Below are 27,855 nucleotides of genomic sequence, written 5' to 3' on the forward strand. Positions count from 1 at the left end.
GAGTCCTTCAAGCCTGATTTATTGATGCTCTTATGTGAGATCTCAACAGTGTCAGATGCTGCCAGGAAAAAGAGAGAAATCAGTAAACCACAGGAGCATGGTGCATGTTCGATGAGCAGGGAGGACCCTTTGGCAGGGCCCCCCAAGCCCTGGATGAGCCCCCCATCATGGCTCAGGGCTGTTCCCCTTCCTGTGCCCACCCAGCCTGCTAGGTCTGCATGAAGAGGTGGAAGTTGGTCCTGGTAAACTCCTGGTGGATGCTGTCGAGTAATTTGTCCGAGTCCTGGGGAACATCTGAGAGGACCTGCTGCCCTGGGATGCAGCTCTGCTCCGGGGTGTAGGTAAATGTGAATGAGCTGGAGTAGATGAGGCCATCGTCCCTGATCAGCAGGAGCGGGACCGTGATGGGATATCGCAGCCACCTCCAGTCACTGCCAAAGGCAGAGACATCAGGGACGACACACACAAGGGACTTGGGGCTCCTGGCAACAGTGCAAGAGAGGAAAACATGCATTAACTGGGGAAGGTTCTAACAGGAGCAGCCAGCAGTGAGTAACTGCATTTCTCCTCCATCCTGGAGCTCAGTGTGAAGCCTCCAGCCAGTTCCCTCTCTCCTCCCAGTCTGTCATTCCTCTCTGCCAGGGTTGCTTGGTTGTTTGCAGTTCCCTGAAATCCCTGTTGTCCCTCACCCATGGCTATCCCCAGACTGCAGCCAGGGCAGAGAGCAGGCACCAGACTCATTCCTGCCTTTGCTTGCAGTGCTCATGCTTGCTCCTGCAGGATGGGCAGTGCAAGTGTGCTTGTCCCCAAGGTCTGCAGCCACATCCTTCCCAGATCTGCCCTGCACAGCCCACACCTGGCTGCTGTTCCCTGCCTCCTGCCCATCTCCCCTGTCCATGTTACCTGTACATTGTCTCTGCTTCCACATCTCCGAACCAGACCTTGAGGTGTGCATGGAAATACTCCCCCTGCACCTCCAGCATGGCCACATCCCCACCACCTGTGAGCTGTGACAGGCAGAGAGCGTGGCAGGGTTGTGTGGGTTATGAAGCCAGACCCCTTGTCCCACAGGATGCTCTGCCTGTGCATCTCATTCCCACAGCATCCCAAAACTGGGAGGTGCCACGGGGGCGCAAGGGCTCAGGAGCAGGTGGCACGAGGCAGGCAGGTGACAGAGAGGGGCAGGCAGGTGACAGAGAGGGCAGCCCGTGGCTGTGCCCACCTGCAGGGCAGAAATGAGTGGCACAGGGCTGACGGGCTCACGGACACACGCCAGGCTCTCACTGAAGGTGTACTCCACCGTCTCCGTGCTGATGATGGTCCAGCACGAGCCGTCGTTCAGCAGCTCCCGGTTGGCTTCCTTTGGGCAGGGAGATGCCTGTGGAGAGTGTCAGAGCTCCAAACACGCCGCAGGGGAGATGGAATGGGGCTGGGATGCATGGCTTCTGCCCTCAGTGTCTTGGTTCCAGCAAGTGACTGCTGTGCTCATGGGGAAATGGGGATTGTGATTTCTTTCCAAAGACCTCAGTTCCAGCGTCCCCATTGAAGTTTTGCCATGATTCTGGCCTTAGTTTGGATGCAAGACCCCTCCCAGTGACACGCTCACCAGCCTGATGCAATACAGGAGATTGCAGAGATGACAGCAAGCACCCTGGGCTCCTCACCTGCCCCTGCACTGCCATACCTGGAACTGGATCACTTTGTCTGTGGAGAGACACAGGTACATGCGGTCACTGCCCTGGAGCTGGAAGGCACACTTGTGGAGCTGGGAGATGGGCTCATCCACGTCCAGCATGGCATACTGCTTCATCACCTTCCGGATGATCTGTGGGCAGCAGCATCCCCGGCGTGGATCCCAGGCATGGATCCCAGCATGGATCCCCAGCATGGAACCCAGCATGGATCCCAGGCATGGATCCCAGCATGGATACCCAGCATGAATCCCCAGCATGGATCCCAGGCATGGATGGATCCCCGGCATGGATCCCAGGCATGGATCCCAGCATGGATCCCAGGCATGGATCCCAGCATGGATACCCAGCATGAATCCCCAGCATGGATCCCAGGCATGGATGGATCCCTGGCATGGATCCCAGGCATGGAACCCAGGCATGGATCCCCAGCATGGATCCCCAGCATGGATCCCCAGCATGGATCCCAGGCATGGATCCCCAGCATGGATCCCCAGCATGGATCCCCAGCATGGATCCCCAGCATGGATCCCAGGCATGGATCCCCAGCATGGATCCCCAGCATGGATCCCCAGCATGGATCTCCAGCACGGATCCCAGGCATGGATCCCCAGCACAGATCCCAGGCATGGATCCCAGGCATGGAACCCCAGCACCGATCCCCAGCATGGGTCCCAGGCATGGATCTCCAGCACAGATCCCTGGCAGGGATCCCAGGCAGGGCCCTGCCACTCGGAGGCGTGGGACAGCCAGCTCTGTGTGCCTGACACCTGTCACTGGCTCGGGGACTGTGTACAAATCATGAACGGGATGGGGCTGCTGAGGAACGCATCTCGAGCTGTTTATTTTCCAGCATCAGTCTCATTACATGGTTATGACAATGGGAAGATGCCAGCAGCTCACATCCCAGGCAGCAGACAAAGAGCTTAATGTTTCAACTTACTTTAAAAACTTTTTGACTAATCACACAAAGCAAAAGCATACTGCCAGCACTGACAGTAGTTCTATCCAACCACTATAAGCACACGTACCTTTGTTTAAAACAATGCTTGCTTATTTTGGATACAATACCTGCTTGTAAGCCTTAAGATACAATGCACAGAGCTCCGTTATTAAGCTTAGAACTTTTTAATATCTCACTAGATATACTTTTCTGTAGCTTAGGGAGTTATTCTAGCCAAGCATTTATACACTGACCATTGTTCTATTTGTCCTTACTTTCTACTTCTTGTATAACTTTTCTGCTGACAAACCTTATGGCTACTGCTTAGCTCTAATGGCAGTTCTGCTGTCTCTGGGGCTTGCCTTTCTCAACTTGCCCCAAACCCTCTGATTTTAAGGATTCCCAGGACCCCCGCAGGGCTGGAGCTTACCAGGGGCGGCAGGGTGACGCCGGTGGCCGTGCAGACCAGCTGGACCACGGAGCCGTAGCGGATGTACCCTTCCCGCAGGGGGAACTCGCTCCGGGGGCAGCGCTCCTCGGCTGGCCGGGAAGCAGAGAGGCAGAGTCACCGCCCGGGGGGCTGCTCAGCCCTGCTGGGCACAGCTTCTGCTCCCACTGCTTTCTTACTGCTTTATCTGCTCGTGCTCACTGCTTGGAGACACCACCATTCCCTGGCAGCCTGGCCCGGGAGAGCAGGATGGGGATGCAGTACTTTTCAGGGAAGCAATGTGGGCAGGAATACAGTTGGGCTCTGGCCTCTTCCAGGCAATCCTTTGCTTGGATTTGTAAACCTCCAGACCAGTACAGCCCTGGCCACAGCCCCTGTGCCCTCAAAACCAGCGGGAAACGTCCAGAGGCACACCAGGAATGCTGGCCAGAGGTGCAACTGAACCAGATTCCTGCATCCCAAGCTAATTCCCGTGCCTTTTGCCCCCAGGAACTGCCTTTGCAGGATGGCAGAGCCAGGGCTGGAGGCAGGCAGCCCTGGCCATGGTGGTATCAGTGTCACCCGAGGGTTCTTACCCAGGTGGAGGGTGAAGGCTGCCCACTGCCTGGCGCTGGCGGTGAAGGCTCCTTCCTCCACAGACAGGTACCGGGTGCTGACGGTCTGGGAGCGCAGGCGGTTGAACAGGGACACTTTGGAGCCTGAGGAAATGCAGACTGTGGGCAGAGGTGGCTGGGTTAGTGCTCGCCAGAACTGAATATGGCTCTGTCAAGCCTAGAGAGGACAAGCCCTGGTTCCTGGGGTACCCAGCAGCCAACACCCTCCCCACAGCCTTCCCTTCTGTGTGAGTGCAGGTGAGGTCCATGGTGTGGGAACCACACTGGCATCAGGGCTGGGTGAACCATTTGGAAATGAGACATCCCTGTGTGAGACACATCCTCTTTTGGGAGTTCCCATGGGCTTTGGGTCCAGGCTGGACCACTCCAGAGCCAAGCTGTGAGCAGAGAGCATCCCATGCTGGGCTGGCACCCACCTCCCTCCCCACAGAGCCACTCACGGTCCGTGTTCTTCAGGGACTGCTTCTTCTGCGAGGGCTTGGAGATGACCTTGATGAGTTTGCTGTGGAAGGTGCCGATCTCCTGCCCGTTGCTGAAGAAGAGCTTCAGGACCAGGCGGAAATGCTTGCGCTTGTCCGTGTCCGAGATGTACAGAGCCTTGGCACAGCTGAACCCCTGCCAGGGGCACGGAGGGGCTGCCAGCAGCTCCAGCCCAGCCCCACCAGCCCTCCTCTCCCTCCTCACCACCCCACCAGGACATAATAGTGCCCTTTCAATGAGCCCCGGGTTCATTTAAAGGGAGAAACAACCAGAGATGTTATTACAGGTGGAAAGAAGACCTGGGGATCGGCAGAGGCTTTATTTACACTGGGGGCAGAGTATTCCTTATGGAAATGAATGTTCATGTGTGATTTATCCCACATAACATGAGAAATCACCCTGGGTTTATGGTTTCCCTCATCCTGGCCGATATGCTGTGCTTTAGCAGCAAGGCAAGCACTGTGGACAAAGGCTCTTTCTATGAGGTTCCTGGCCTGCCTCAGACTCTGTGCTCTTCAGGGACCCCAGAAAACGATTTTTCTCCCTTTTTACCCCTCCAATCAAAAGATGCCAGAGCTCTACTGAAGGATTTGAACTTTGGGATCAGCTGGGGCATTTTTTAAGCTGTTCAGCTGCAAGTGAAGGACCAGGCTTTCATTTTGTAACAAGCAGCAGAGCTGCACATCAGGAGAAAGAACCAGGGCTGGGGGAGCTGTGCAGATTTTGACAGGCTGTCGGCCTGAAAAGATGGTTCCAGAGAAAGACAGGGACCTTTGGGCTGCCTGCATTGCTTCACATGCCACAACAGGCTGGCAGAGTGGGAGTGGGGAGTTATGGCTTGGAAGAAAGAGCCGTAACATTCTGAGGATGGGGAGGGTGTGACATCCCAGGGTGTGGGGTGTTCTGGTGACAGCCCAGGCCCTGCATGAGGGGGATTCCCACAGCCCCAGCGAGCCACAGGCTTTACCTTTGCATCTGGCTGCTCCTCAAAGCTCAGCTTCTGGGTCTCCATCAGGCTGCTGCCCATGCTGTCCAGCCCCATGTACCCACACACCCGAAATCCAGCCTCTCCCAGGTCCCTGGCTGGAAGAGACAAGCAGAAGCACCTTCCAGCCCCCTGCACAGGCTCAGCTTCTCCAGGAGCAGAACGTGACCAAGCCCCAGCCCTCCCTGAGTCTGGATTTCAGGGGGCTTAGGCTTGAGCAGGAAAGGAGTTTGGGGAGCCAAAATCAACATAAACAGATTCCCTGTCCCCTTTGCAGAGGCAGAGGGCAGCTCTCCTTGGTGCAGGAAGGGAGGGAGGAGAGGTCCAGGGCTCTGCTCACCTTTTATCTGCTCCTGCTTTAACTTCCATCCCGGCCCGCTCAGGTAAACACAAGGTGGGGGACAGAAAAACCTGCAGAGACAAGAGGGCATTTTCTCACTGTCCTTGAGCACCCTGAAAAGGTGCTTGGGAGTGGCTGGATGGCTGTGCTGAGAGCAGAGACCTTCACTGGAGATCGCCAGCACTGGGGGTAACCCTGCACCCCCGGAGCTTAGCAAGGGGCTGGGGACCCTCTGCCCTGCACCTCCTCCAGGGCCTGGTTCCAGCCTCAGCAGCTGCCACATCTGGTGGTGCCACTGGTGGCCATGATCCCACCAGTGCCAGGATGGGCCTGGGATGGGAGGACAGGGACCCTGGCACCCCCACCTCCAGCTCCCCCAAAGACAGGGAGCCATCAGCCCCTGCCTCTGCCTGACTGCCACGTGGGAGTTTCAGCAGGCTGGGAACAGACTTTGCATTCACAATCAGTTCTGGAGCCCAGTGCAAATAAATCTATAGCCAGGAGTTTGGAAGCCCATTTTCCTGTGTTTTATTTGGGTTTCCACTGTCTTTGCACTTGTGTGAATGGTGTAAATTCATCCTCTATTGATACTGGGTAAAGCACTAGCAGAGAAAACACCAGTGCAGGGGGTTGGATATTTTGGAGCCCTGGAGGTACAAGTTTATTTAAACAACTCAGCCACAGTGTAGGCCCCTGACTCCTATTATTAAGGAAAACGGCAGCAGCACCTCCAAACTTTAACCTGGGAGCTCTGTGCAGGTTTTTCTCTCCCTTTTCAGACCTGGCATCTGATTTTCATGCTCATCCCTTGTGTGGGGTCAGGAGCAGAGGAAAGAGGCTGTGATGAGAGGGCTCCCTCCTGGCTGGAAGATCCAGCCCTGAAATAACTTCTTTACCTGTGGACCAGCAGCTCCTGGCAGGAGACTGGATGTGGTGAGAACTGTGTAGGCACAGCCAGCCCATCCCAGAGCTGTCTCCTGGGGTCGCTGGGGGCTGGCTGGTTACACCTTGGAGGCTGAGCTCGTCACCTCATAGCTATTCCATACTCGGTAATAACAGAGCAGTATTTATATCCCAAGGATTAATGAAGGATTAATTACATTGCAGTGCCGCAGTCTGATGTCACTGCCAGGGAGGGGCAATTTTGGAGATTCAAGCCAGAACCTCAAGGTGTTTTTGCAGTGTGGGAAGGATTTTCAAAAATAGCAGCTTTTTGTAGACCACTGGAATTGATGAAAACGCCCCAGTCCTTGCTGTGGCCATGCAGATTTTAATACAAGAGTTACAGGGCAGTTAAAACTCTAGCCTTTCCTTCTTGGGGGATGAGATTTGAATAGAATCTTGAATTCTTTTACTTTGTCTTTCTTTACCACTTCATGGCAAGAACCTACCACTGAGAATATTTTGCTGGGATGGATGCAGGCTGGAGCTAATACCTTTCTTGTGTTATTCAGTTCATGGAGACTAAATGATGGCTTTGGATGTAAAGATGTCATGAGTGAATGCAGAGGGGATAATTTGCTTCACCAGCTTAGATCTGTGAAATCCAGCAAGGCTGAAATCAAGCTTTAGGTAGTTGGGTTTAGAAGTGGCTATCAGGGAAGCTGGGGCTATCTCTTGTGGCAGCAGCTCTCTGGCCACAGAAAGAAACACACAACTTTCCAGGCATTTTTCTGGGAAGTTTGTGAGAAGATCAGAGAAAAGAATGAGAAACAATTCTTATCTCAACTTGCTGCACCTGGTATTGTGAACATGCGGAATGTGTTATGGAGATTTTTTTACCAAAGGGTGGTTTCTTAATTGACCAATGGTGATGGTGTTTGGATTGGAGGACCAATTAGATCAACCTGTAGAGAACTAGGGTATAAAAGTGTGGGTTTCTTAATAAATAATAATCAGCCACATGGAGACAATGTCACTAATTGCCCAGTCCTGGCCCGTTGTGCTGACAATCTCCCACCTTTTCTCGTTGCCGTAGGATTTCTGTGCGACTTTGGCGTGCAGGATCAGCACTGTCTGGTCTGCTGGCAGCTGCAGGTACCTCCTGACGCCATCCTGGAGCAGGCTGCCTTGGTACGGGTTGGCTCTACAAGACACAATTTCCCTGGCACTGTGGCACCAGAGCCAGCTCTGCCCAGCCCTGCAGGGGCAAGGAGCTCCCTCCATGCCCAGCCTGATGGGGTGGGGAAGGTGGAAAGGCTTTTCCATCAGAAAGAACTGCAGTTCAGCTGCTCTAAGAATGGGGCTGGCAATGAAAACCAGAAAGTTTGGAGAATGGAATAACTTCATCAGTTTGCCACCCTAAGACTTCCAGCCCCATGCAATAGTGGCTGTGCTCTAACTGATTATGAATTTCTTTTTCAGCCTGATGTGCTTGCTGCTGTATGGCTTTTGTGTGAGCTGGGATGTGATGCTGCTGAGCTGTGAGTGCAGCTGGGGAGCTGTCATGCGAGGTGGAGCAACTCGTTGCCTTCTGCAAGGGGTGTTGGGTGAAAATAGCTGCATTTTTCTTTCAGACCTAGGGAGTAGGTGGTTCTGCTGATTGTTTCTGCTCTATTAACTAGAATGAGTTCCCAGGCACCTGGCATTTAACTCTGCTAACTCGGTAGGTTGGGTGTTAACCAGCTGGAGAGAGATGAGGTGGGTCTGAGATGCCCTGCTCTGCCACCTGGGACACGTGTGCCAAGGACTGGGGAGTGCAAGGGGGGAGAGCTCTGGAATCTCAGCTGTGGAGCCTTCAGAGGAGCTGAGACCACTCTCTGACAACACCAGCTCCTGCCCTGCTGACAGGCCCTAAACCCCCTGAGTCTGGGACAGGAGCATTCCCTGAGTTTGGGATATTTGACTGGATAAGATGAAACCAGAGGAGAAGGAAGAGGAGATGCCTGTGTAGGAGTCCCTCCTTGGCACATCTGTCAATGTGGCCACCAGGAACATTCTCCTGTAGAAAGTCCCAGCCTGGTTAATGACTCTCCTATCTGAGACAGGTGTAAGCAGTGGCCAGAGAAGGCTGTGAAGCCTCAGCCACAGTGGAAAACACAACACAGAGTAACTGTGAGAGAGCATCTGGGGACTGAGGGCAGCTCTAGGGGATGACTTGGAGGAAAAGGGGTGACACTAGGGGCATCAGCCATGGCCACCCAAGGAGGAACTTGTAAGAGATCTGCAGGGGAGCATTCCCTTTAAACACAGTCTCTCTTCCTCTTAAGTGGGCTAGAAATTGAGAAAAGTTGAGAGCATAAATGATCAGAGGTGTCAAGAGAGGTAAGTCTGCCATCACCCCAAGACAGGCTCCTTGTGGTGAGCTCCTCTGGGCTCAGAGGCCAGAGCAAGCTCCCAGGGAGAGAATCTACAAGCAGTCATCCCAAGCGACCTGCTAGAAGAGCTTGCCTGCCAACTCTGCTCTTCCCAGTGCAACACTTTAAAAAGGCTGTGCCCCTTACAGCTTTTAGCACCCATGTTGCAATTCACTTTAAACACATATCACTTCAGTGCCAGCTTTCCCACCCTTGGATGGAGCTGATGCTCTGCTGTTGTATGAGGAAGAAAAACACTTGTCCCATACAAGCAAACACATACCCCGTGTGTTCTCTGAGCAGTGCCATGGGGACCTGACACTTTGCACTGCACAGACGTGCTCTGTTGGTCACAGAGGGGCAATACAATCTCCTGCCCTCCTTGTTCCCAGTTCCTTATCCTAGATGTGTTAGCTGGATCACCAGTAAACATAAATCAACAGAGCCCTGCCAGAATCAGATTTACAGCCAGGGCCAGTGTCAGTGCCACCCACAGCATTAACTGCTACTCTGTGCCTGGAAAATGAATGTTTTATGGCCATTCCTGACTGCAGAGCACAGGCTGCCACCAGGCTCTGCTCTTGTGGCAGCCCCAGAGCTGCTGCCAGCACAGGGCTCTGGGCTTAGCCCTGGCTCACCCCACAGCACTCATGGCAAAGCAGGAGGAGCTCCTTGGCCAGGGCTGTGCCTGTTCTCTCCATCGAGGTGCTGGGAGACTCCTGCTCCAGCACACTGAAGCAGATTTTTATCAACCAGCATCCCACCGTGGCTGCTTCAGGGTGGGTCACTAGTATTGCTGAGGTTTCACTCCACTTTCTAGCCAATTTATATCTTTCAACAGCCAAAGTGATCCCATAAGAAAGTTATTTAATCTTTTTCCATAATGGCAATCTGCAGCTGTTTCACTCCTCGGCTGCCAAGCAATGGTGTGATTTCAGCTTTGATCCGCCTTTGCTATTTTTCCCTTCATATAAAAGCACTATTTGGGAATCTCTCAGCAAAAATGTGGGTTTGTTTTGGGTTTTGCCTTTTTTTTTTTTTTTTTTTGGTTGGTTGGTTGCTTTTGCTGTTTTTTTCTTTCTTTTTTTTGGGTTTTTTTTTGTTGTTGTTGTTGTTTTTGTTTTTGTTTTCACAACAACTAATTATGATTGGGATAAATGTGGAAATGTATCAAGGAAATTTGCCTGACCCTGGATACCCTTTTACACAAATGCAACATACTGTTAAATGAGTACTGAACCTTGCTGGCTCCATTCAGTAGCATTTCACCCTCAGTTTGTCAGAGACAACAGGCACACAGCAGGGAAGAACCAGGCTGGGTGTGTGAATTTTTTCCTGGTGAGTCTCATCGTTCAGTGTGCTGTGTAAAATTAGGAGTATAGCTTTGGGTCTTTGTGTCTCAGCTGCAAAGTCACATGCTCCATCCCTGCTAGTGTCACCAAAGCTGTCACCACTCCCCATCCTAGAGCTTGGGGTCTCCCTGTGGGGCTCCCCTGCCATTAACCCCTTGGCAAAGTATGGAGCAGCCTGGCATGGAGGGCAGGGAGTGTTCAGGAGCAAATTGCCAAAACCTGTGGATTAAGACGTGTGCTGACAGCGTGGGCAGCAGCAATGCCTGCTCTGCAGAGCCTCCCACAGCACTGGCTCAGGGCAGGGCCAGGCTTGTGCACGTATCACTGCTCCCTGCCACCCATACATAATTCCAGAGGCACGTGGGTCACTGCCTGGAGCTTATTAAAGAGCCTTCTGGAACAGCTACCCATGTGCTACCTACTGCTTGAAGGGGGAATGTGCATGCCAAAGGCAGGCAAACAGACAGGAGCTCTTCAGATTTGATGTCCAGCTGGAAGAACAACTGCCTAGAAACTTGGCTTTCTTTTCTTTGTCCATTCTCTGCAGCCCTTGCCTTCCAAATTTTGGGGCTAAATTGTGTCAGTGACACACTTCTGAACAGTGCTTGCCATTCTACCCACAGAGGCGACCACCCAGCATCCATCATGCAGTATAAATTTATCTTCAGAGAGTCAAAGGGCTATTGCTAAAGCAGCCCAGTATGCCCACTTGGCTCCTTCTGGCACCTACAGCCTCCTCAGGGTTACAGAGAATTATTCACTCCTTCTGACATTTATTATATTAAATTATTAAAATGCTTAGGTTGTAGTGCAGTGTTAGTTCAGTGTCATGTTAGCAGCACCACACGGGCTGGGCTCTTACAGCTCTCACTAAAAGCTGCCTTTTCAGAGCCTGAGTCTTGGCTGGGGCTCAGCTGCTCTCCACACAGTTGGGCATTATGTAGTAAAAGGTGGGGGGGCAAGGGGGGATCCACCACCTTTCTCCTACACTGGTTTCTGTAAGCCTTTCCCCTTCCCTGCTCAGCCTGGCACTGCTTACCAAGGCTTTCCCTTTGCTTTGGGTCAGGATGTGCCTCAGGAGAGGGTGAGTGCGTTTGTGGTACATCTCTAGGGTGGCTCTGCCCTGCTGCTTGAGGCGGGAGAGACCCAGGGTACCTCAGGGGGATTTGCAAGCCCTGGCTGGGTTGCTGTGCCCTCTCCCATGGGAAATGAAGCAGAAAAGGAGGAGTCTCTGTGTGCTTTCCACAGGAGACACACAGCTGGACCACCTTGCAAAGGGCTGTTTCATGTGGGCACACAGGGAGCCCAAGCAGGCGCCGAGAGGCTTTGCTAAGGTTGGACCCCACAGTCCCTTTGCTGATTTTAGGAGAACTGATGTTTAACTCCACAGCTGAAAATTATCCCTCTCCCTGCCAGCAGCAAGTGTTTAGGGGCATCACTCAGTGCTTTGTCCTGCCTCCAGCTGGGGAACTCTGCTCCCTGTGTGGGACATACCCTGCTCCACACATCACCTTCAGTGTGCACACCCTTGGGCAACCGCAGCAGAAGAAAAAGTGCTTTACAGGCACTGGGAGAAGCAAACTGCCCTCTGCCCTGCTCCTTTTCAGTTCAGTGAGCTCCACCAGCTCAGGAAGGCATCTGATATATTTGGTCCCCTGGGAATGAAAGTTCCCAACTCTGGAGACCAAAATACAATCCTGGCAGCTATTGTTTAAAAACTGGGTCTTCAAATCACCTTTTATACAAGAACTGTAACTCACAGTAACAGTGTCCCCAAGTGCAGGTAGCACTGAATTAAAATGCAGAAAATTAACTTGCTGCTTTTCCCCCCAGAAAAGGAGCTGTGGTTTGCTCAGGACACAGCTGCCCTGAAGCTTGCTGGGGACTTGCTGCCACAGAGGGCAACTGTTCTTCCCTCAGTTTGGGGAAACCAAACATCCTAATAAAAAATATCCATTTTAGAGGTCTAGGTTATATTTTGTGCAGATCAGGGAAGAAAATGCCTGCAGTGCTCTTGGGTATGGAGTCAATGCAATGTTTATGCAAAAGGAAAAGCCATTAGAAATCACAGAAATGAGAAGCCTGCAGTTTCTGGCTTCCCTCATTTTTCAATACCTCCTTTAATCCAGACCAACCCAACCCACAGCCCTTGTATATGCATGGGTATTTATAAATCCTGTATTTTCCTCACTGCACACACAAGTGAAATTCAGCCTTTTCTAGGCCTGGGGGATTTATCGACCACACCAAGAGCAAACAGCGGCCGAGAGCAGGAAGCACAAAAAGCCAGTGGCAGTGAGCTCTGCAGGGAGCAAGAGCCAGCTGGGGTGGGCACCCCAGCAGCACCAGCACCCCCAAAATGCCCAAGTTTGATAATGCAGTATTGGCAAGTCTGCTAGAAAATTCAGACAGTGGGGGTGATTTCCTGGAGTCTCCTTTCTCTGTTCCTCATGTGCAAAGAGGAAGGGAAGTTCTGTTAAAGTGCCACAACACAGTCCTATAAAGCAATAAAGGTGGTTCCTGCCACCACCAGATTGATCTAAGTGCTGGGAGAGGTGGAGGACTGGAAGGTCTATTTGTGGGTTTCTAAGAAGCCTCTGCTGTTGATCTCCAATGCACATCAGTTGACTTTCTTGATGGAAGCTTAACCTGAAGCTCTGCTGCCCTCCAAGCTCTGGTCTGCAGTCTCCTGGTTCTAACTCACCTCCCCACATTGCAGCCACTACCTGCTGATGTTCCTAAACTTCCAGGACATTGCAGGTCAAATGGATATTAAGTTTAGACTCTCCTTTTCCATTAACTTTTGAGTTTATGGGGTTCCCAGGTGCATTCCCCCAGCAGAGGAAGAGACAACAAAAGGGTAGAAGAAATATTTTTTAAAAAGAAGGTAATAAAAATATAAAACAAAGGGAAAAAAAGCAAAAGGATAAAAAAATAGATAAGAGAACGTAAAATATCAAAAACATAAAAAAGAACAATAAAATAGAGAAAATAAAGAAAAAAATTAAAAGAGAAATAAAGGGATATAAAATGAAAAAATAGAGAAAAATAAAGAAAAAAGAAAACCAAAACCATAAAGCAGCAGGGCCCTCCACGCCGGTGAGCCCCCGGGCCGCGCACCCTCCGGTGCCGGCTCCACCTGCGCGCAGCTCCCGCGGGGCCGCGCCCGGCGGGGCGGGCGCCCCGAGCCCCCCGCGGCACGGGCGGCCGGAGCCCCCTGCCAGCGCTGCCCCGGGGCCGGGCCGTGCCCGCCCCGCCGCCCCCCCGCTCCCCCGCCCCGTTAAAGCCGCGGGGCCCCGCCGCCGCCCCGCACCGCCCGCACCGCGTACCTGAGCCAGCAGCGCGGCGGGGAGCGGCTCCGCGGCCGGCACGGCTGAGTGAGGGGCTCCGCGGGCAGCGCCGCCCCTGCGGGACGAGAGCAGAGGAGAGGAGGGTGCGGTGAGTCCGGTCCCGGTCCCGATCCCCGTCCCGGTCCTGATCCCGGTCCCGATCACAATCCCGATACTGATCCCGGTCCCGATCCCGGCCCGGCGCGGCGGGGCTGTGCGCAGCGCCGAGCGCTGCCGCGGGTTTTGGCAGCCTCCGAGGGGGCTTTTCCCTGGAGCGGGGCTGGCAGGAAGGGGAGCGGCGATCCTGGGCGTCAGGAGCAGAAAGCAAAGCCGGGAGGAGGGAAAGAGCAGAACCTTCGCCCCAAAGGATTTTTCCTCCCATCTGTGGGCTGGAGCCTTCCCGACCCCCGGCTGCACGGGCTTGGTCCCCGCAGCGGTGCCAGGGTGCGTTCGGTGGGGCAGCCGGGGCATGGGACCGCTCGGTGATGTGTGAGCCATGTGGACTCATCGCTGTCTGGATCGCTCAGGCTGCCTGCCCTGCTCACCTTTTGCCTACCTGTCAGGCAGGTCCCTGCTTATACAACCGAGGATCTCTTAGCAGAGAATAATAAGGTCTGGTACACCTGGGCAAAGCGTACTGAGCAGCAGGGGATCGAGGTCCTGCAGAAAGATAAGCTCAGAAGTGTACCCTAACTTTGTTATGCACCGTTTCTGCACGACTGGAAAATTGGGTCTGTGCATACTCGTTTGCACAAGCAATCACCCACCTTCAGCTTATCATTCCAACTGTTTCACAGGATAAAATTAGCTTTGGGCACTCCTGTTCCAAGCAATTGCATGGGAAAAGTTGTTTGGAAAACCAGATTATTCTGCACTCGCCGCATTTGTGCGGACACGCATTCAGTGAGCAAAGCGGAGCTGAGCAGACACGCCGTGTGGTGGTGTGTGCTCTGCTGGGGTTTTGCCCCTCATTCTGCAGGGACAGCCTTTGCTGTGGAGCAGAGAGCTGCTGAATCCACTCAGGAGGCAGGCTGCAGAGTGGGAACTGGTGTGGCTGAGGAGGCTGGCAGGGAAATGGGACTGTCCCGTGTCAGTGGAAGCCACCATGTGTGCAGTGGGACTGAGGGGAGAAGGGTCCATGAGAGGGACCTGTTCTCAGCCTCGACTCTGAGACAAGGCACAGGGATTTACCTCTTTTGCTTAATCACACTGGATTTTTGCTTCACTTAAACCCACATTATTTATAAAGTTATGATGAAGTTCTCCCTTTGGGACCCCTCCCTGTGGGACCCTCTGTATCATCTCTTGATAGTAAAGTTTTTTATTTTTTCAAGGACAGGAGCAATTAATCCCAGGCAGTGAGTGTGCGGGTTCTCAATAACAAGTAGAAATTGCATTTCATGGGCAGAATTTCACAAGTAGATTCTTGCGATCGCTGCAGGAATTCATTAGATTGCTGCTGATAGCAGCAAAAAGCCGTGTGTGGGGAAATCTCTCAGATCTCAGCCTTGATATTTGCCACCAGGATATGGATAAATTCAGCCTCATCCAAAATGCAAATTTCCCTCTGGAAACCACAGGGCCGATCTTGGTGTTTTGCAGTAAAATTACACTTTTTATCGAAGCAGGCTGGGTATTGCTGCATCCAATGGGAAAAAGCTGTTGTTGATTCTTGTGGAAGTTGTAACTTTTGTTTGTTGTTGAAGAATTAAAGAAACCGTATGTGCTCAGTACAAGATGGGCTCGGGAGCTGCCCTGGTTGGCAGCTGTAGCAAACAGAGGAGCTGTGGCCAACAAGGCAGCCCGTTGTAGCAATCTGTGGTCACAGAAGATGTTTGTGCTCCCATTGCTCATAACATAGCGTTTCCCTCGAGGTTGGCATTAGGGGTTAAAGGTTTTCAAGAGAAGTCTTTGTTTAAACATCTTTAAAGTTTCCAATAGGGGCCCCTTTGTTCGCTCTGGAGCAGCGTGCCTGCCTTGTTAAAAACTCAGCACTCATAAAATGCCATTTACAAATGCCTGATGAATAGGGCTGAAATATGGAGGGGAGATAAGTAATGTTTGTATCTACACACACACGGGACTTACAGGCAAGCCCTACCGTGAGTGAATAAATGGGACCTAGAAAAAAACACAGAAAAAAAAATAGATGGAGTGGTGCTTATAAAGAAACTTATAAAAGTCAGCTACTGCCCCTGCACCACTTGGGCCCTTTCATGCCAGATGTCTCCTCCAGCTGAGCCAGGAGGCTGAGTGGCTCCTGACACTTGTCATTATTTCTCAGTAATCGTGTTTTCTCCACTTTGGGCCCATACAGTAGCAAATTGAGCACTTGGGCTCCATCAGGAGCTGCCATAAGGGCTCCACTGATCTGCTGGCCATGGGGACCCTGACTCTGCTCTCCATTCCCTGCTGTGGGCTGGTGAGCATCGCCCCCCTGTAGGTACTCACAGCACAGATGTACCTTCAGGTGCCAGGTAATGTTTCCAGCTCTTAGAAGGCTTTGGTTCTCTCCTGCCTTGGCTAAATAGAAAGGGGTTTAAACCAGCTCTGTTAAAACAGGAAAGGGGAGAGGGGTATGCTCAGGAGAGTCCAGAGACTGTTTCACAGAGATGGTAGCATTTCCACGTTGGAGTCTTTGCCTGTCTGTCTGCAAACTTCTGATCCTCTTGCCTTGCAAGCCCCTGCTTGCACACAAGTCCATCCCTAGCCTCGTCCCTCTGGAGCCCCTCAGAGAAATCCATAGGGCTCTGCTGCTGTCCCTTGCAGAGAGGTGGCAGTACCTTAGTTTCTCTCCAGACTGTTACAGTGAGCTCATGGGCACTCTATTCCCCCTTCCCCGGGACCCTGTGACTCTGATCAGATAACCCTGGACCCCTCCTTCCTGCCCCAACGGGGCTGGCGGAGAGCCAGGGAAGCCCACCCTGTCCAAAGTCTGTATAGACCCCTGACATTTCCTGTTCATTCTTATTTGCCCCACTCTCCCCTTGGACATCACAGAATAAAGAGAGCTGAACCAACATATCTGGGGTAAGAGCCTCTTTTGGAAATCTTTGCCATCTCCTGATATTCCTCCCCTCACAGCCTCAGACCTCTGGGCTAGCCTGATATTCAGGGGGCTGTGTGAGGGGGGCAATGTCACCAGACTTCAGTTTTTCTGTCTCCGGGCTGTGTTGAACTTTGGCAATGTGTAAATTCAGAGTCTTGAAGTGTAGTCTGTGGACCCATAGGAGTGCATGCTGTATGACAGGAACCAGTGGGAGCAGATCTGTTGACAGCAGAGATTACCCCCTGTACAAGAGCCTGTGTCTGGGCTGGAAAATTAGGCAAGCTCCACTCATGGAAAAACACTGCCTTTGGGAATTCACAGCTTGTACACCTGCAGCTGGACTTGGATGGCTTCCCCAAAGTGTTAGCTGCTCTTCAGCGTGGGCAGAAGGGAGGCCACAGCCCACTGTGCTGCTGGTGAAGCTCTTCTCTGGTGCATCTCCTAAGGGGTGACAGCATCCCAATCCTAGGAGAGCAGATCTCCTCCTGCCAGAGGGATGTGGAAGCTGTGAAGTTAGGTGTGAGACGTTTCCTGTGCTACCTTTGAGGTTCTCCCTGTGAAAAGTATCTACACAAAGGTTGCTTTTCTGTTCTGAGGAGGGACAAAAAGTCTCCGCGTGCCTTTCTGCAGCCGCCAAAGGTTCCTCACTTTCTGCTATTTCAATTAAACACATAGCAGGATGGGTAGGATAAAGAGGAGAGGCATAAGAATATTCTCCTGGTGTGTTTTCTTATGCCAACACGTTGAGTCACATCTCTACAGTGAGAAATATGATATAAAGACATAGAGAAGGAGGTCAGGCAATGAATCTATGATTGCTGGGCTGGAATAGCAGGCGGTCTCTGTGGTTGTCTGTGCCATCTAAACTTCCTGGAGGTCAGCTGGGGATAGTGGTCCCAGCAGATCTGGGAGACAGAGGTCCTGCTAGTAACTATCAATCTCATACCAGCCCTGCTGCATCAGGAGTTTAGCTGACAAACTCTGCACCAGCCCAGTGGCTGATCTGGGCTATGGCTTTTCCTTTGTGGTTGTACATGCATATTTCTGGGGGAAAAAAATGCTAACACCTTCCTCCCAAAACAAGAACTTAGGCAATGGATTGCTGCGTCAGCTTCTGGATGGCCAGGACATCCTTCTCTCCAAAGTTTTAAGTCTCTTGGCCCAGCTCAGCTGTCCTCCAAGGACCTGTTTGCAGAAGAGCATTTGCTTTTTAAAGAGAGTCAGTAAGGTGGATCTGTTCCCTGTTGATCACTCTTCATCAAAATCAGAGTATTCCAGTTTTGTTGAAAATAACAGTTAGGCGATGAGCTGAGCTTGCCTGTTGTGCAGCTCAGGGGACAAGTGTAGCCTAAAGGTCTTGAGTGGGACAGAGAGGAACAGAGAAATGGCACCAGCAGTCCCGAAACGGGAATCATCTCTGACATGACTAGTTGAACAAGGAGATTTGGCAGATGCATTTTCCTCTAGCTGTGCTTTCCTCTTGGCTAGATCTTAAACATTTTAATTTGCAAGTGAATGTGGCTTTTATCTGTGGCAGCTGTTGCCGAAGCAGCCCAGGTCCAACTTGTTTCAGTGCAGGGCTGTCTGGGCAAGAGGCTTTCCTGCCCAGAGAGTGGCAGAGCACTGGGAGGTCTTTTAGAGACAGACTGATGGCAGAGAAAGACCCGTGTGCTGTTTTGGAGAACATCTAGGTGGGATGCTTTGTCCATTGCTACACCCAGGATTTCCTTCCCAAGGGGACTTCAAATGTCATCACCGTATAAACCTGCCAGGACTTGAGTCCACGAGCTGTGAGTCAAAGACATCTGTTACTGCAAAAGGACCGGGTTAAGAAATGTCTTCCTCCTGCCCTCCCTGTGAATATATATCAGTGAGTCCATAAAATGGGGAATAGGCTTTTGTGGGGAGCAAGCAGAGCAAAAGAGATGTTCCTTCTGCATCCAGCAAGGTCTTCCTGTTACAGCACTCCTGCTGATTTGCTCCTGTTGGGTTTGGAGCCTTGATGTGCTGTTGGAGAAATACAGCCTTGTTTTTCAAGCACTGTGTCCTTCCAGGTGGCACTTGGCCCAGTAAAGCTGCCATGGAGTTGTAACCAGAGAGCTCGGCGATGTCCTGGAAAGAGTCTGCTCTGCTTCTCCCACATGTGTTTGGGAAAAAACAAGGACACATCAGTCCTTAAATAGGGGGAAAAACCATTTGGGGCTAGAAATTCTTGCCATTTCCATGGTCTTGTTGTACTTGTGGTCTCTGAGTCTTCCTTGCTCTAAAAACTTCATTGCTGTCCGCTCTGATTTGCCTTTTATCACCCAGCTGCTGTGGGGGATGAGTTCTGAGATTTTGGAGCTGTGATTGAGTGTAAGGTCAATGCTGCCTGTAAAGTGGTCCTGAAGGTGGATTCAGTGCTTGTGAGCAGCAGAGGTAGCACTGAGAGCTGGGCATCTGCAAGCAGAGAGCACCTTGAGACTGGGGATTGTGCTGGGAGAAACCAACCTTTGGGCAACTCTCCAGGAGAGGGTGGATCCAGCTCCAGGCTGTCCCAGGGCTCATTCTTTCACACTGCTTGCAGGCCTTGCAAATACAATGTGCCAGCAATTCATCCATGTTTCTACAACAAATTTTGGCATCGAGATGTGCCTCCAGGATGATGTAAGTTGTCTGCATCTCTCCAGGTACTTCTGGTTGCTTCACTGTCCCCTGGGGCAAGGCACATTTCAATCTTCCTCCCTTGGTCCCACATGCATTTTTGGGCAGCCTTTCTCTCAGGCATGGACCAGAAGGATGATGACTTGCTGTCCTGCTGATGACATCACAATTTTTCTCCCCATCCTCCAGCTTGAGGGTGCTCTTGCTGTCTTTCTGCTGTTGTCTTGGCAGAACTCAGGTGTCCTGAGTGAAAGGACTCAGGGCCGGGACTCCTGGCCACATTTTGATTAGGTTTTTTGACACTTTCATCAAATAACACTGATGGATTTGAATTTCTCAAAACTGCCTGGCTGGGTCCCTGCAAAGAAAAGCTCTGCAGAGCAAAGGAGGGTGCATGGAGAGGCATATAAGGAGGGTGAATCTCAGCAACGTCATGTGCAGAGCTGCTCTACCATTGGCCAAGGCCTCCAGCACAGAAATAGGTACTGTTAGCACCTGTGGCATCAGTGCCCTGCACCCTGCCATGTGTGCCTGGGAGTGCTGTACGTGCCTCCTCCTTGCACAGCCCTGCTGCATGGGACAGCCTTCTGGCTTGGCTGGTGCTTGCTCACAGGCTCCCAGCTCTTCCCCACTCCTTGCAACTCATGGTGATCCCTTGTCCTGGCTTCTTGCAGAGTCTGGAGCCAACACAGCTCCATAGCCTTGGTCCACAACCTGCTTTCCTCCCTGTGACACGATGGTCAGGGCATTTCCTGGGCTGTGAACACACTGCCACCTCTCCCTTCCCCTTCTGCTTCATCCCCTCTGCAGCTCAGTACAGAAAGCCCCATCCCTGTAGCAGCAAGGAGGGCAGGGGGCTGGCAGCACTCCTCACCCTGCTCCCTGCCATGCTCTGTCCTTTGGCCTTGTCCAAGGCAGGTGTGCCCAGGTCCAATCTGTCACCATCTGGATGAACCAGAAGGGGAATATTCTGAGTATTTCTGTTAACCTGTAGCCAGGAGAGAGCTGCCAAGGAGGCCACGCTGAAACCTGAAGCGGCTGTTTTTCCTGAGACTCAGCATTTGGCAGGGAGAGCAGACGGACAAGCGGTGGAGCAGGGAGGGATGCAATTGCCCTGGGGAGCAGCACTGCCAGTGGAGGTGCCCAGAGAAGGTGTGCTGGCTTACCTGTTTGTCTCTGGGGATCCATCTCCATGTCCTCCTTGGCTGAGATCACGTGTAGAGTCAAGAGGAGGTGACTCTTCTGTCCTTACTTGTGGTTCTCCCCTTGGTCACCCTCCTTGCATTGTGTGCAGACCATCTCCTCCAGCAGTGAAAAGCATTAAGTGTTTCTCCCACTGCGTTGCTCAGAAATGTCAGGAATGGTCCAAGTGCCCTCTCAGCTCTGCAGGGTTCAGCTGAGCCAGCCCAGGCAGCAGCACTCACCTTGCCTGGACCTTTTTTCCTTTATAGCTCAGTGTTATCTCAAGGTCTCTGGCGCTGCAGCAGCGCCGTGTTTGCCTTACCCCGCAGCACCTGCCTGCCAGCCGCTCGCTTCCCAGCCCTGTTCCTCCCACTGCTGCCCGGGCTTGGAGGGGGTGCTGTGCACCCTCAGGGTGGGAGCAGTCCCTCTGCAGGGATGCAAGTCAGCCCCGGGGAAGTGAGGCTAGAGGGAAGTTGCCAAGTGCGGGATGGTGGGAGAAATCCTGGGGGACATCTGTCCCATCATCTTTGCTCCCCCATCCCTTTGCTGCTGGGGCAGGACTGGGCATTAAGTTGAATCAGGGACCAGGGCTCTGTCCCAGCCTGGTCTCTGCTGCCAGGACAGAATATGACTGAGCTGCCATGCCCTGCCCTGTCCAGGCAGCATCAGCCCTTCCAGCCGTGGGGAGAGCCAAGACTTCATCCAAAAGCTGAGATGATGTTAAAAATAGATCAGTTGTGAACTGGTTTTCTCCTTCTTGGTTCTTGGCCCGACAGCTCATTCCTCCCTCTGGACTGTCTTTAAAACTCTCTGGATGCTGTGAGACACAGGCTCTATAGCAGCCTGCCACTGCAGGGAGGTGTGGAGGGAAGAGAGCTGCAGAAATGTTCTAGGTGGCATAGCTCTCCCAAAAATATTTAGTGGTTTGCTTTCTCCCAGGAAAGAAGCACCACTGGAAAAGGAATCTGTTAAATAAATGGGGAAACAAAGCTGGGGGAGGAGCACTGGTTTTCTCTGCTTGCATGTGGTGAGGGGCACAGGTGTCTGGGCAATCCTGGCCACGAAGCACAGCTCACCTCTGCCCCCTGGAAAAGACCCGTCAGGCGGCTGTCCCTGCTCATCCCCTCAGCCAGAGCATCCCACAGGTCCTGCACGCTTGTGCAGGAGCTCCTGGCACTGCTGCGGAGTCACTGCGAGCCAGGCTGGTCCCGGGCTGGCCCCGGGCTGGTAGACTCTTGCCTCCAGGGAAAGGCCACGTCTCTCACTTTGAGACAGGCATTCTGGATCCCAGTAGCCTCTTGTATCCCTTTTCTGTCCTCCTAATTCTTTAATGTAGTTTTCCAGGTGTGAAAGTCTCGAGACAGTTTTAAGATGCGGCTGTGAAACCTATTATCGGTGTCCCTGCTATCAAAGACATGGTGTTCAGGGCTGCACGTAACCACTGAGCAATTAAACAGCAACCCTGGTGATGAATTACAGCTGAGACCTCCTGGGGCTAAATAAATACTGGCTGATAACTACCGATAAAATGAATTTTTGTGTGTTTTTTCATAAAAGCACCCTTCCAGTATCCGAGCCCAGCCCTGGCACTGCACATCTCCTGGGGAGAGTCACATTATCTGTGGCATTTCCATCCCTAGCACCTCGGGTTTCCAACCAGAGATGGAATAAAAATAAACTAAATAAATCCATGTCCCTGCAGGAGCCAGGAAAGGCAAGGCAAGACAACACAGAAGTGAGCAGGGAGGGAGAGAAGTGAGAAGTTGAAGTTTTGGGTAACAAGTTTAAATATCTTTTCCCTCACTGATCCCACCCTAAAGACATGAAAAAACTGTTGAGGTGCAGAGTATCCCTGGGAAAAACCTTTAGGACAGGGAGAGGTGCAGAGTGCTGGTGGCAGAGTGTTGGTGGGGACCCCAGGGTGATGTGGAGAGCAGCAGGCTGGCAGTGCTTCACCAGCACCTGCCCAGGGGGAGAGGTGTGAGCCCACCTGCACAGGCACCCTTACACCTCCTGCCTGCAGAGGCTTCTGCTCTCCCCAGGGAGTTTGGAAACAAGACAGAGGATGGAACTTCTTGGAAAAAACGATCTTTGCCAGTGACTTTTGAGAGACTTCTGAGCAGGTGTTGTCTGTGCTGGTGTTTCATCTGGGGGCTTCTCTTCCTGTGCAGGAGTATCAGGAGGGCTGGAGCTCTGCATCCCTGCGTGCAGCTTTGCCACTCCACTGGCTGCAGAGAACAGCCACACAGTCAGGGGAAAAGCATTTGGCTGAACATCCCATCTGCCTGGCTTGCAAGTGAAAATAAGGCTTGTCTAATGGCCAGTTCCACCCAGAGCAGAAAATCAGACCCTTTGGCAGAGTGTTGCTACTGTAATGAAATTGAGCTGTGCTGAGACTGCCAGTCCTTGGAACAGGAAAGATTCCATGTGGGTTCAGAGAAGTTTGGGGATGGATCTGTCAAAACTGCTGCTGTTTAAGGTTTTTGGCACTGCCTGGGGGGACACCCACCACAGGAGAATGTTACCCTGTGTCTGAGCTCACCCTCAGCACTGATTGCACCTTGTCTTCTCCCTGCAGCACATCCTTCCAACTGTGTGCTCTCCCAGAGCCATCATGAAGCTCCTGCCTGTTGCCTCTCTCCTCCTGCTTCTCCTGACAACACTGGAAGCCAGACCAAAACCTGCAGGTGAGCCCTGGCTGGTGGGAGTGCACGGAGGGGAGAGAAGTGAGGCCATAGGGCAGTGGAGCCCTCAGAGGACAGTTTGCTATGTGATGTGGGGGGACATGAGGCCTCTTTTCTGGGAGCATCCCCAGGAGGATGGAGGATCCCCCCTGTAGTGGGACACAAACTTCCTGGCCCCAGCATGGTGGCTCTGGTGCTGCTTGCTCTGGGCACCTCCTCAGCTGTGACACAGCGCTGCCCAGGGCTTGTCACCCTCCAGGCCATGGGCTGTGACCTTGGCAGGAGGCACAGCTGTAAGGGAAAGCCTCCTCCTTGCTTGGTTCTCCAGGTGCAGGGGACAAAGGAAACCGAAGGGTACCAGCCTCTCCCTGCCCAGGACAGAGAGATCTAAATCAATTTTAGTTTAAAAACTAAAAGAAGAAACCAAATGGATAAAGGAGCTGATATGTTTCAGAGACCTTCAGAGCAACAGAGATTGACATTAGTCCAAAGGGTCTCAAAGTGTTTCCTTATGATTAGGGCCCAATTCTCCCAGGCTTGGGTGCACACAAGCCAAGCAAAATCAGTTAATTGGCATTTCACTTGATGAACACTCTTCCAGTAGCATCCTTAGGCTCGAGAGAAGCTCTTTGGCTCACTCTCCACCAAGTGCGTGCCCTTAGCTTTGCTTTTTACTGTGTCATTTTCTGCCCTTAAAAAAACCACAACCACAACAAGGCATAGCTGGGGGATCTCTTCCCAGCCTGTTCACCCTGCTTCTGCTCTGCCACAACCTTCTGTGCATTCACTGGGCAGTGGACAGGTGCTGGTCTGTGGGGGCTGCCCGAACCTGCTCTCTCCATCCCTCATGAGCAACCCCCAGCCAGCGGGCAGAGATCTCCCTGCTCCCTGCAGACAGCCACAGGACTGAGCCTCCTCTTTGCCTTCTCCTTAGCGCTGAAGTGCAGGACGGGTCCCCTGGACATCGTGTTTGTGATCGACAGCTCGCGCAGCGTGCGCCCCTTCGAGTTCGAGACCATGCGGCGGTTCATGATGGACATCATCGGCAACCTGGACGTGGGCCCCAACGCCACACGGGTGGGGGTGATCCAGTACTCCAGCCAGGTGCAGAACATCTTCTCCCTCAAGACCTTCTTCACGCGGGCGGACATGGAGAGGGCCATCAACAGCATCATCCCGCTGGCCCAGGGCACCATGACGGGGCTGGCCATCCAGTACGCCATGAACGTGGCCTTCACCACGCAGGAGGGCGCACGCCCTCTGCACAAGAGGATCCCCCGCATCGCCATCATCGTGACGGACGGGCGGCCCCAGGACCGCGTCACCGAGGTGGCCACCCAGGCCCGGAACGCTGGCATCGAAATCTACGCCGTGGGAATCCAGCGGGCAGACATGAACTCTCTGCGGGCCATGGCCTCCCCGCCGCTGGAGGAGCACGTCTTCCTGGTGGAGTCCTTTGAGCTCATCCAGCAGTTTGCCAAACAGTTCCAGGACAAGCTTTGTGGTGGGTGAGAGCTGCTGCTGCTGAGTGGCAAGGGGGCCCTGGTGTCTGCTCCTCACCCAGGCCAGAAGGTGACCCTCAGAGGGGTATTTGGGGTGGCTGCCCCTGCCAGAGGCAGGGTGGATGTGGAAACGACTTTCCCAGGACAGGGCACTACATGGTCTCTGTGTCTGTGTGCTGGAAATCAGTGGGTGAGCACTGGGGCTGTCAGGGCTGGGGCTGTGTGGGTCTGTGTCACACTGGCTTCTGCAGCAGGGACAGGGCATATGCCAGAGCCAGGGTGCCCATGTGCCTGGCGTGCCTGTGGGCACTCTGATGCCCGTTCTGTCTTGCAGGGGTGGACATGTGTGTGGAGCGGGAGCACGGCTGCCAGCACAGCTGCATCAGCACCCCTGGCTCCTTCTACTGCGAGTGCAACCCAGGCTACAGGCTCAATGTGGATGGAAAGACCTGTTCCCGTAAAAATCTTTTTTATTTTCTGAACTTTCATAGGGAGCTTGTAGTTATGGGTTCTATGGAGGGAATCTGGAACACAGCAGAGGACTCAGGGAGGCCAGCAGCAGCCTGGGTGCTCTGTTCACTGGGCCCACTGCCTCCTGGCTCTGTAATGTCTGCAGACATTCAGCATTGCTAAATCCTGGCCACCTTTCTGTGATGGGACACTCGTGACTTATGTGGGGACAACCAGCTGCCTGTCAGCTGAGGGGGCCCGGGCAGTGAGTACCAGAGGATTCACACCCCAGCAACAAAGTGCACAGTGCTTTTCCCTGGATTTTAGTGCAAAGCCGTGCTAGTTGGTCTGACCACCACACCAGCACGTTTCCTTCTTGTTTCACGGTGCTGGGAGCTGCTTTGAAGCAGCAGTCCTGCCCTGCTGCAGGGAGGCAGGGACAGGAGGGTGATGGTGTCCCGTTTCCCCGCAGCCATCGATGCGTGTGCGGACGGGAGCCACGGCTGCCAGCACCACTGTGTCAGCGTGCGGGGCTCGTACTCCTGCCGCTGCCGGCCCGGCTACTACCTCAGCCACAACAAGAGGAGCTGCACGAGTAAGTGACTGTCTCCCTCCCTGTCCCTTCTTCATTTGCATCCCGATCTATCTCTCTTCTTGTTTTTTCCTTTCTGCCATCGCTCTCCTTGTCCCCCCAGTGATTGACTACTGCAGCTTCGGGAACCACAGCTGCCAGCACGAGTGTGTGAGCATCCCCAACGGGCACTACTGCCGCTGCCGCAGCGGCTTCACGCTCCAGCCCGACAGCAAGTCCTGCAGGGGTAGGTCCCTGCGTGCTGCACGGCACAGGCTGTGTCTTTAGCATGTGCCTTTATGTCCTGCCCAGCGTCCAGGGAAGGGCTGTTCCCAGACCACCCTGAATGGGAATAACCCCATGCCCTCGGCTTGTCTTGCAGCCACCGACCTCTGCAACGGGGTGGATCACGGCTGTGAGTTCAAGTGTGTGAGCACGGAGGGCTCCTACCACTGCGTGTGCCCTGAGGGCCAGCAGCTCCAGGCTGATGGCAAGACATGCAGCAGTGAGTACTGGGACACAGCCCTTGATATTCTCCTTATGTGGGCCCTGTGCTCCTGGAGAGAGCTCACCTGAAACTGGACTGGGGGGCTCTGTCCCCACTTGGGACTCTAAGCTAGGCTGGAAGAGGGTGGAGAGCTAGCTCTGGTTGGGGAAACACCCTGGCTGTTGTGGGGATGGATGCTTGGGTCCTCAGAGACATGGCCCAGAAGATGCAACAGCTTTAAGGAAAGGTTTGGGAAGAGAGAAACCTAGGAAAGACTTTCACGGGGTGTTGGGGTGTCAGTGGAGGTTTTTGGGATGAGTCCCTTGGGCACAGTCTGCTCTCCTTCCCGGCTGCAGTTCCAGGGTGATCCCACAGTGTCCTGAGGCCCCAAAGCTCAGCCCCAGCCCCAGACTCCTTCACTCTGACAGTGGCCATGGCCAAGCTGCTCCTCTGTCACCTTCCCCCTGTGCCTGCAGAGTGTGGAGCTGGGCACGTCGACCTTGTGATGGTGATCGATGGTTCCAAGAGCGTGCGGCCTCAGAACTTTGAGCTGGTGAAGCAGTTTGTGAACCGTATCGTGGACCTGCTGGAGGTGTCCCCCCACGGCACGCGGGTGGGGCTGGTGCAGTACTCCAGCCGCGTGCGCACCGAGTTCCCCCTCAACAAGTACCACAGCGCGGATGAGATCAAGAAGGCAGTGATGGACGTGGAGTACATGGAGAAAGGCACCATGACAGGCCTGGCCCTCAAGCACATGGTGGAGCACAGCTTCTCTGAACTGGAAGGTGCCAGGCCTCTCTCCTACAACATCCCCAGAATCGGGCTGGTCTTCACGGATGGACGCTCCCAGGATGACATCTCCGAATGGGCCAGGAGAGCAAAGGAATCAGGTACAGGGGGGGTTGGGAACCCCAAATTGCACTGTTTTGGGCATCCCAGGATGGTTTCTTGGTGTGTCTGTCTCAGGGAAAAGCTGCAGCATCCAGCCTTGGGGAGCTGCATCCCACAGCAGGCATGCTCTGCTGGGGCCACAGGGTGCTCTGAGCAGCATCCTTCATGCAGCAGCCTCCACCACCACAGTGCTGCCACACTGCTGCCTGTCCTTCCCAAATTCCTGCTGTATATTTGGGAAGCCCAGAGAAAATCCTGCATCCTTGCCTTTGCTCCCTCTGGGCTCGGGGTGCTCGCTGCAGGGCGGCCAGCGCAGTGCTCAGGATCTGTCCTTGCCACGCAGGAATTGTCATGTTTGCCGTGGGCGTTGGAAAAGCTGTGGAAGAAGAGCTGAGAGCGATCGCCTCCGAGCCAGTGGAGCAGCACTTCTCCTATTCAGCAGATTTCACCACCATGACCCACCTTGTGGAGAACTTCTCCCTGAACATCTGCCCAGGTGGGTGCTCCTGGCCACACCAGGAGATTTTACCCCAAGCCAGGGAAGGCCCTTCTGTCCCCAGAGCCAGTGGGGTGGCTTGTGACTCTGTCCCCTGTGTCAAGTACCCCAAGGCTGAGCGGGGCTGGTGTGAGCTAAATTGTCACAGGATCTCTTCAGTGTGTTGTGGGTGTAGATGTGGGTCTCTGGGAGGGATTTGGAAGAGGAGAAGGTGAAGCTGAGGAAATTAATAAAAAACCTTAATTAATTAATTAAATTTTTAAAATTTAAAAATTAATTAAATTAATTAATTACTAATTAATTAATCAATTAAAAGAGGGGATAATACAAAAGTATTAATGTAATCAACCCCCCGTGTACCATTGCCTGGGCAGAATTTGGGAGTAGCAGCCTGCCTAGCAGGATGATGTGAAGGTAGCCTG

At 53.1% G+C, this 27,855-nt stretch overlaps 2 protein-coding genes across 4 annotated transcripts in view; one reads left to right on the plus strand and one right to left on the minus strand.

Moving 5' to 3' along the window:
• On the minus strand, nucleotides 1-20,515 carry RBPJL (recombination signal binding protein for immunoglobulin kappa J region like). Of its 2 annotated transcripts, none has more exons than XM_031506578.3 (12): nucleotides 20,337-20,515; nucleotides 13,479-13,554; nucleotides 7,462-7,587; nucleotides 5,502-5,572; nucleotides 5,144-5,259; nucleotides 4,137-4,311; nucleotides 3,658-3,795; nucleotides 3,065-3,174; nucleotides 1,685-1,825; nucleotides 1,223-1,378; nucleotides 904-1,007; nucleotides 1-482 (listed from the first exon to the last, which is right to left on the minus strand). In XM_031506578.3, the coding sequence occupies exons 1-12, from the start codon at nucleotides 20,362-20,364 to the stop codon at nucleotides 209-211; spliced, it is 1,515 nt and encodes a 504-aa protein (XP_031362438.2). In that variant the 5' UTR covers nucleotides 20,365-20,515; the 3' UTR covers nucleotides 1-208. The 2 variants fall into 2 exon arrangements, with proteins under 2 accessions (XP_031362438.2, XP_085414140.1); XM_085558014.1 differs by lacking the exon at nucleotides 20,337-20,515 and adding an exon at nucleotides 13,833-14,090.
• The window catches only part of MATN4 (matrilin 4), a 15,791-nt gene continuing 1,380 nt past the window's right edge, over nucleotides 13,445-27,855 (plus strand). The window contains exons 1-9 of one of the 2 annotated variants that reach the window (XM_031506530.3): nucleotides 13,445-13,587; nucleotides 22,931-23,039; nucleotides 23,971-24,540; nucleotides 24,873-24,995; nucleotides 25,461-25,583; nucleotides 25,684-25,806; nucleotides 25,942-26,064; nucleotides 26,523-26,936; nucleotides 27,281-27,433. In XM_031506530.3, coding sequence (XP_031362390.1) covers nucleotides 22,967-23,039; nucleotides 23,971-24,540; nucleotides 24,873-24,995; nucleotides 25,461-25,583; nucleotides 25,684-25,806; nucleotides 25,942-26,064; nucleotides 26,523-26,936; nucleotides 27,281-27,433 — 1,702 coding nt within the window. In that variant the 5' untranslated portion in view covers nucleotides 13,445-13,587; nucleotides 22,931-22,966. The remainder of the gene's footprint in view (nucleotides 13,588-22,930; nucleotides 23,040-23,970; nucleotides 24,541-24,872; nucleotides 24,996-25,460; nucleotides 25,584-25,683; nucleotides 25,807-25,941; nucleotides 26,065-26,522; nucleotides 26,937-27,280; nucleotides 27,434-27,855) is intronic. The other variant, XM_085558013.1, reaches the window with a different exon arrangement.

Source organism: Lonchura striata, chromosome 20 (genome assembly GCF_050655825.1).
Source record: "Lonchura striata isolate lonStrDom1 chromosome 20, ASM5065582v1, whole genome shotgun sequence".
NCBI lineage: Eukaryota > Metazoa > Chordata > Aves > Passeriformes > Estrildidae > Lonchura > Lonchura striata.

What these genes read in the sequence shown, in the direction of transcription:
- RBPJL (XM_085558014.1), bottom strand. Translation starts at nt 13,986, where the DNA reads ATGAGTCCACATGGCTCACACATCACCGAGCGGTCCCATGCCCCGGCT. An exon ending in AAAAATCCTTTGGGGCGAAG is followed by an intron (nt 13,555 to 13,832) that starts GTTCTGCTCTTT and finishes CTCGTCCCGCAG; the next exon opens with GGGCGGCGCTGCCCGCGGAG. An exon ending in GCGTCACCCTGCCGCCCCTG is followed by an intron (nt 1,826 to 3,064) that starts GTAAGCTCCAGC and finishes TGCTGCCCACAG; the next exon opens with ATCATCCGGAAGGTGATGAA.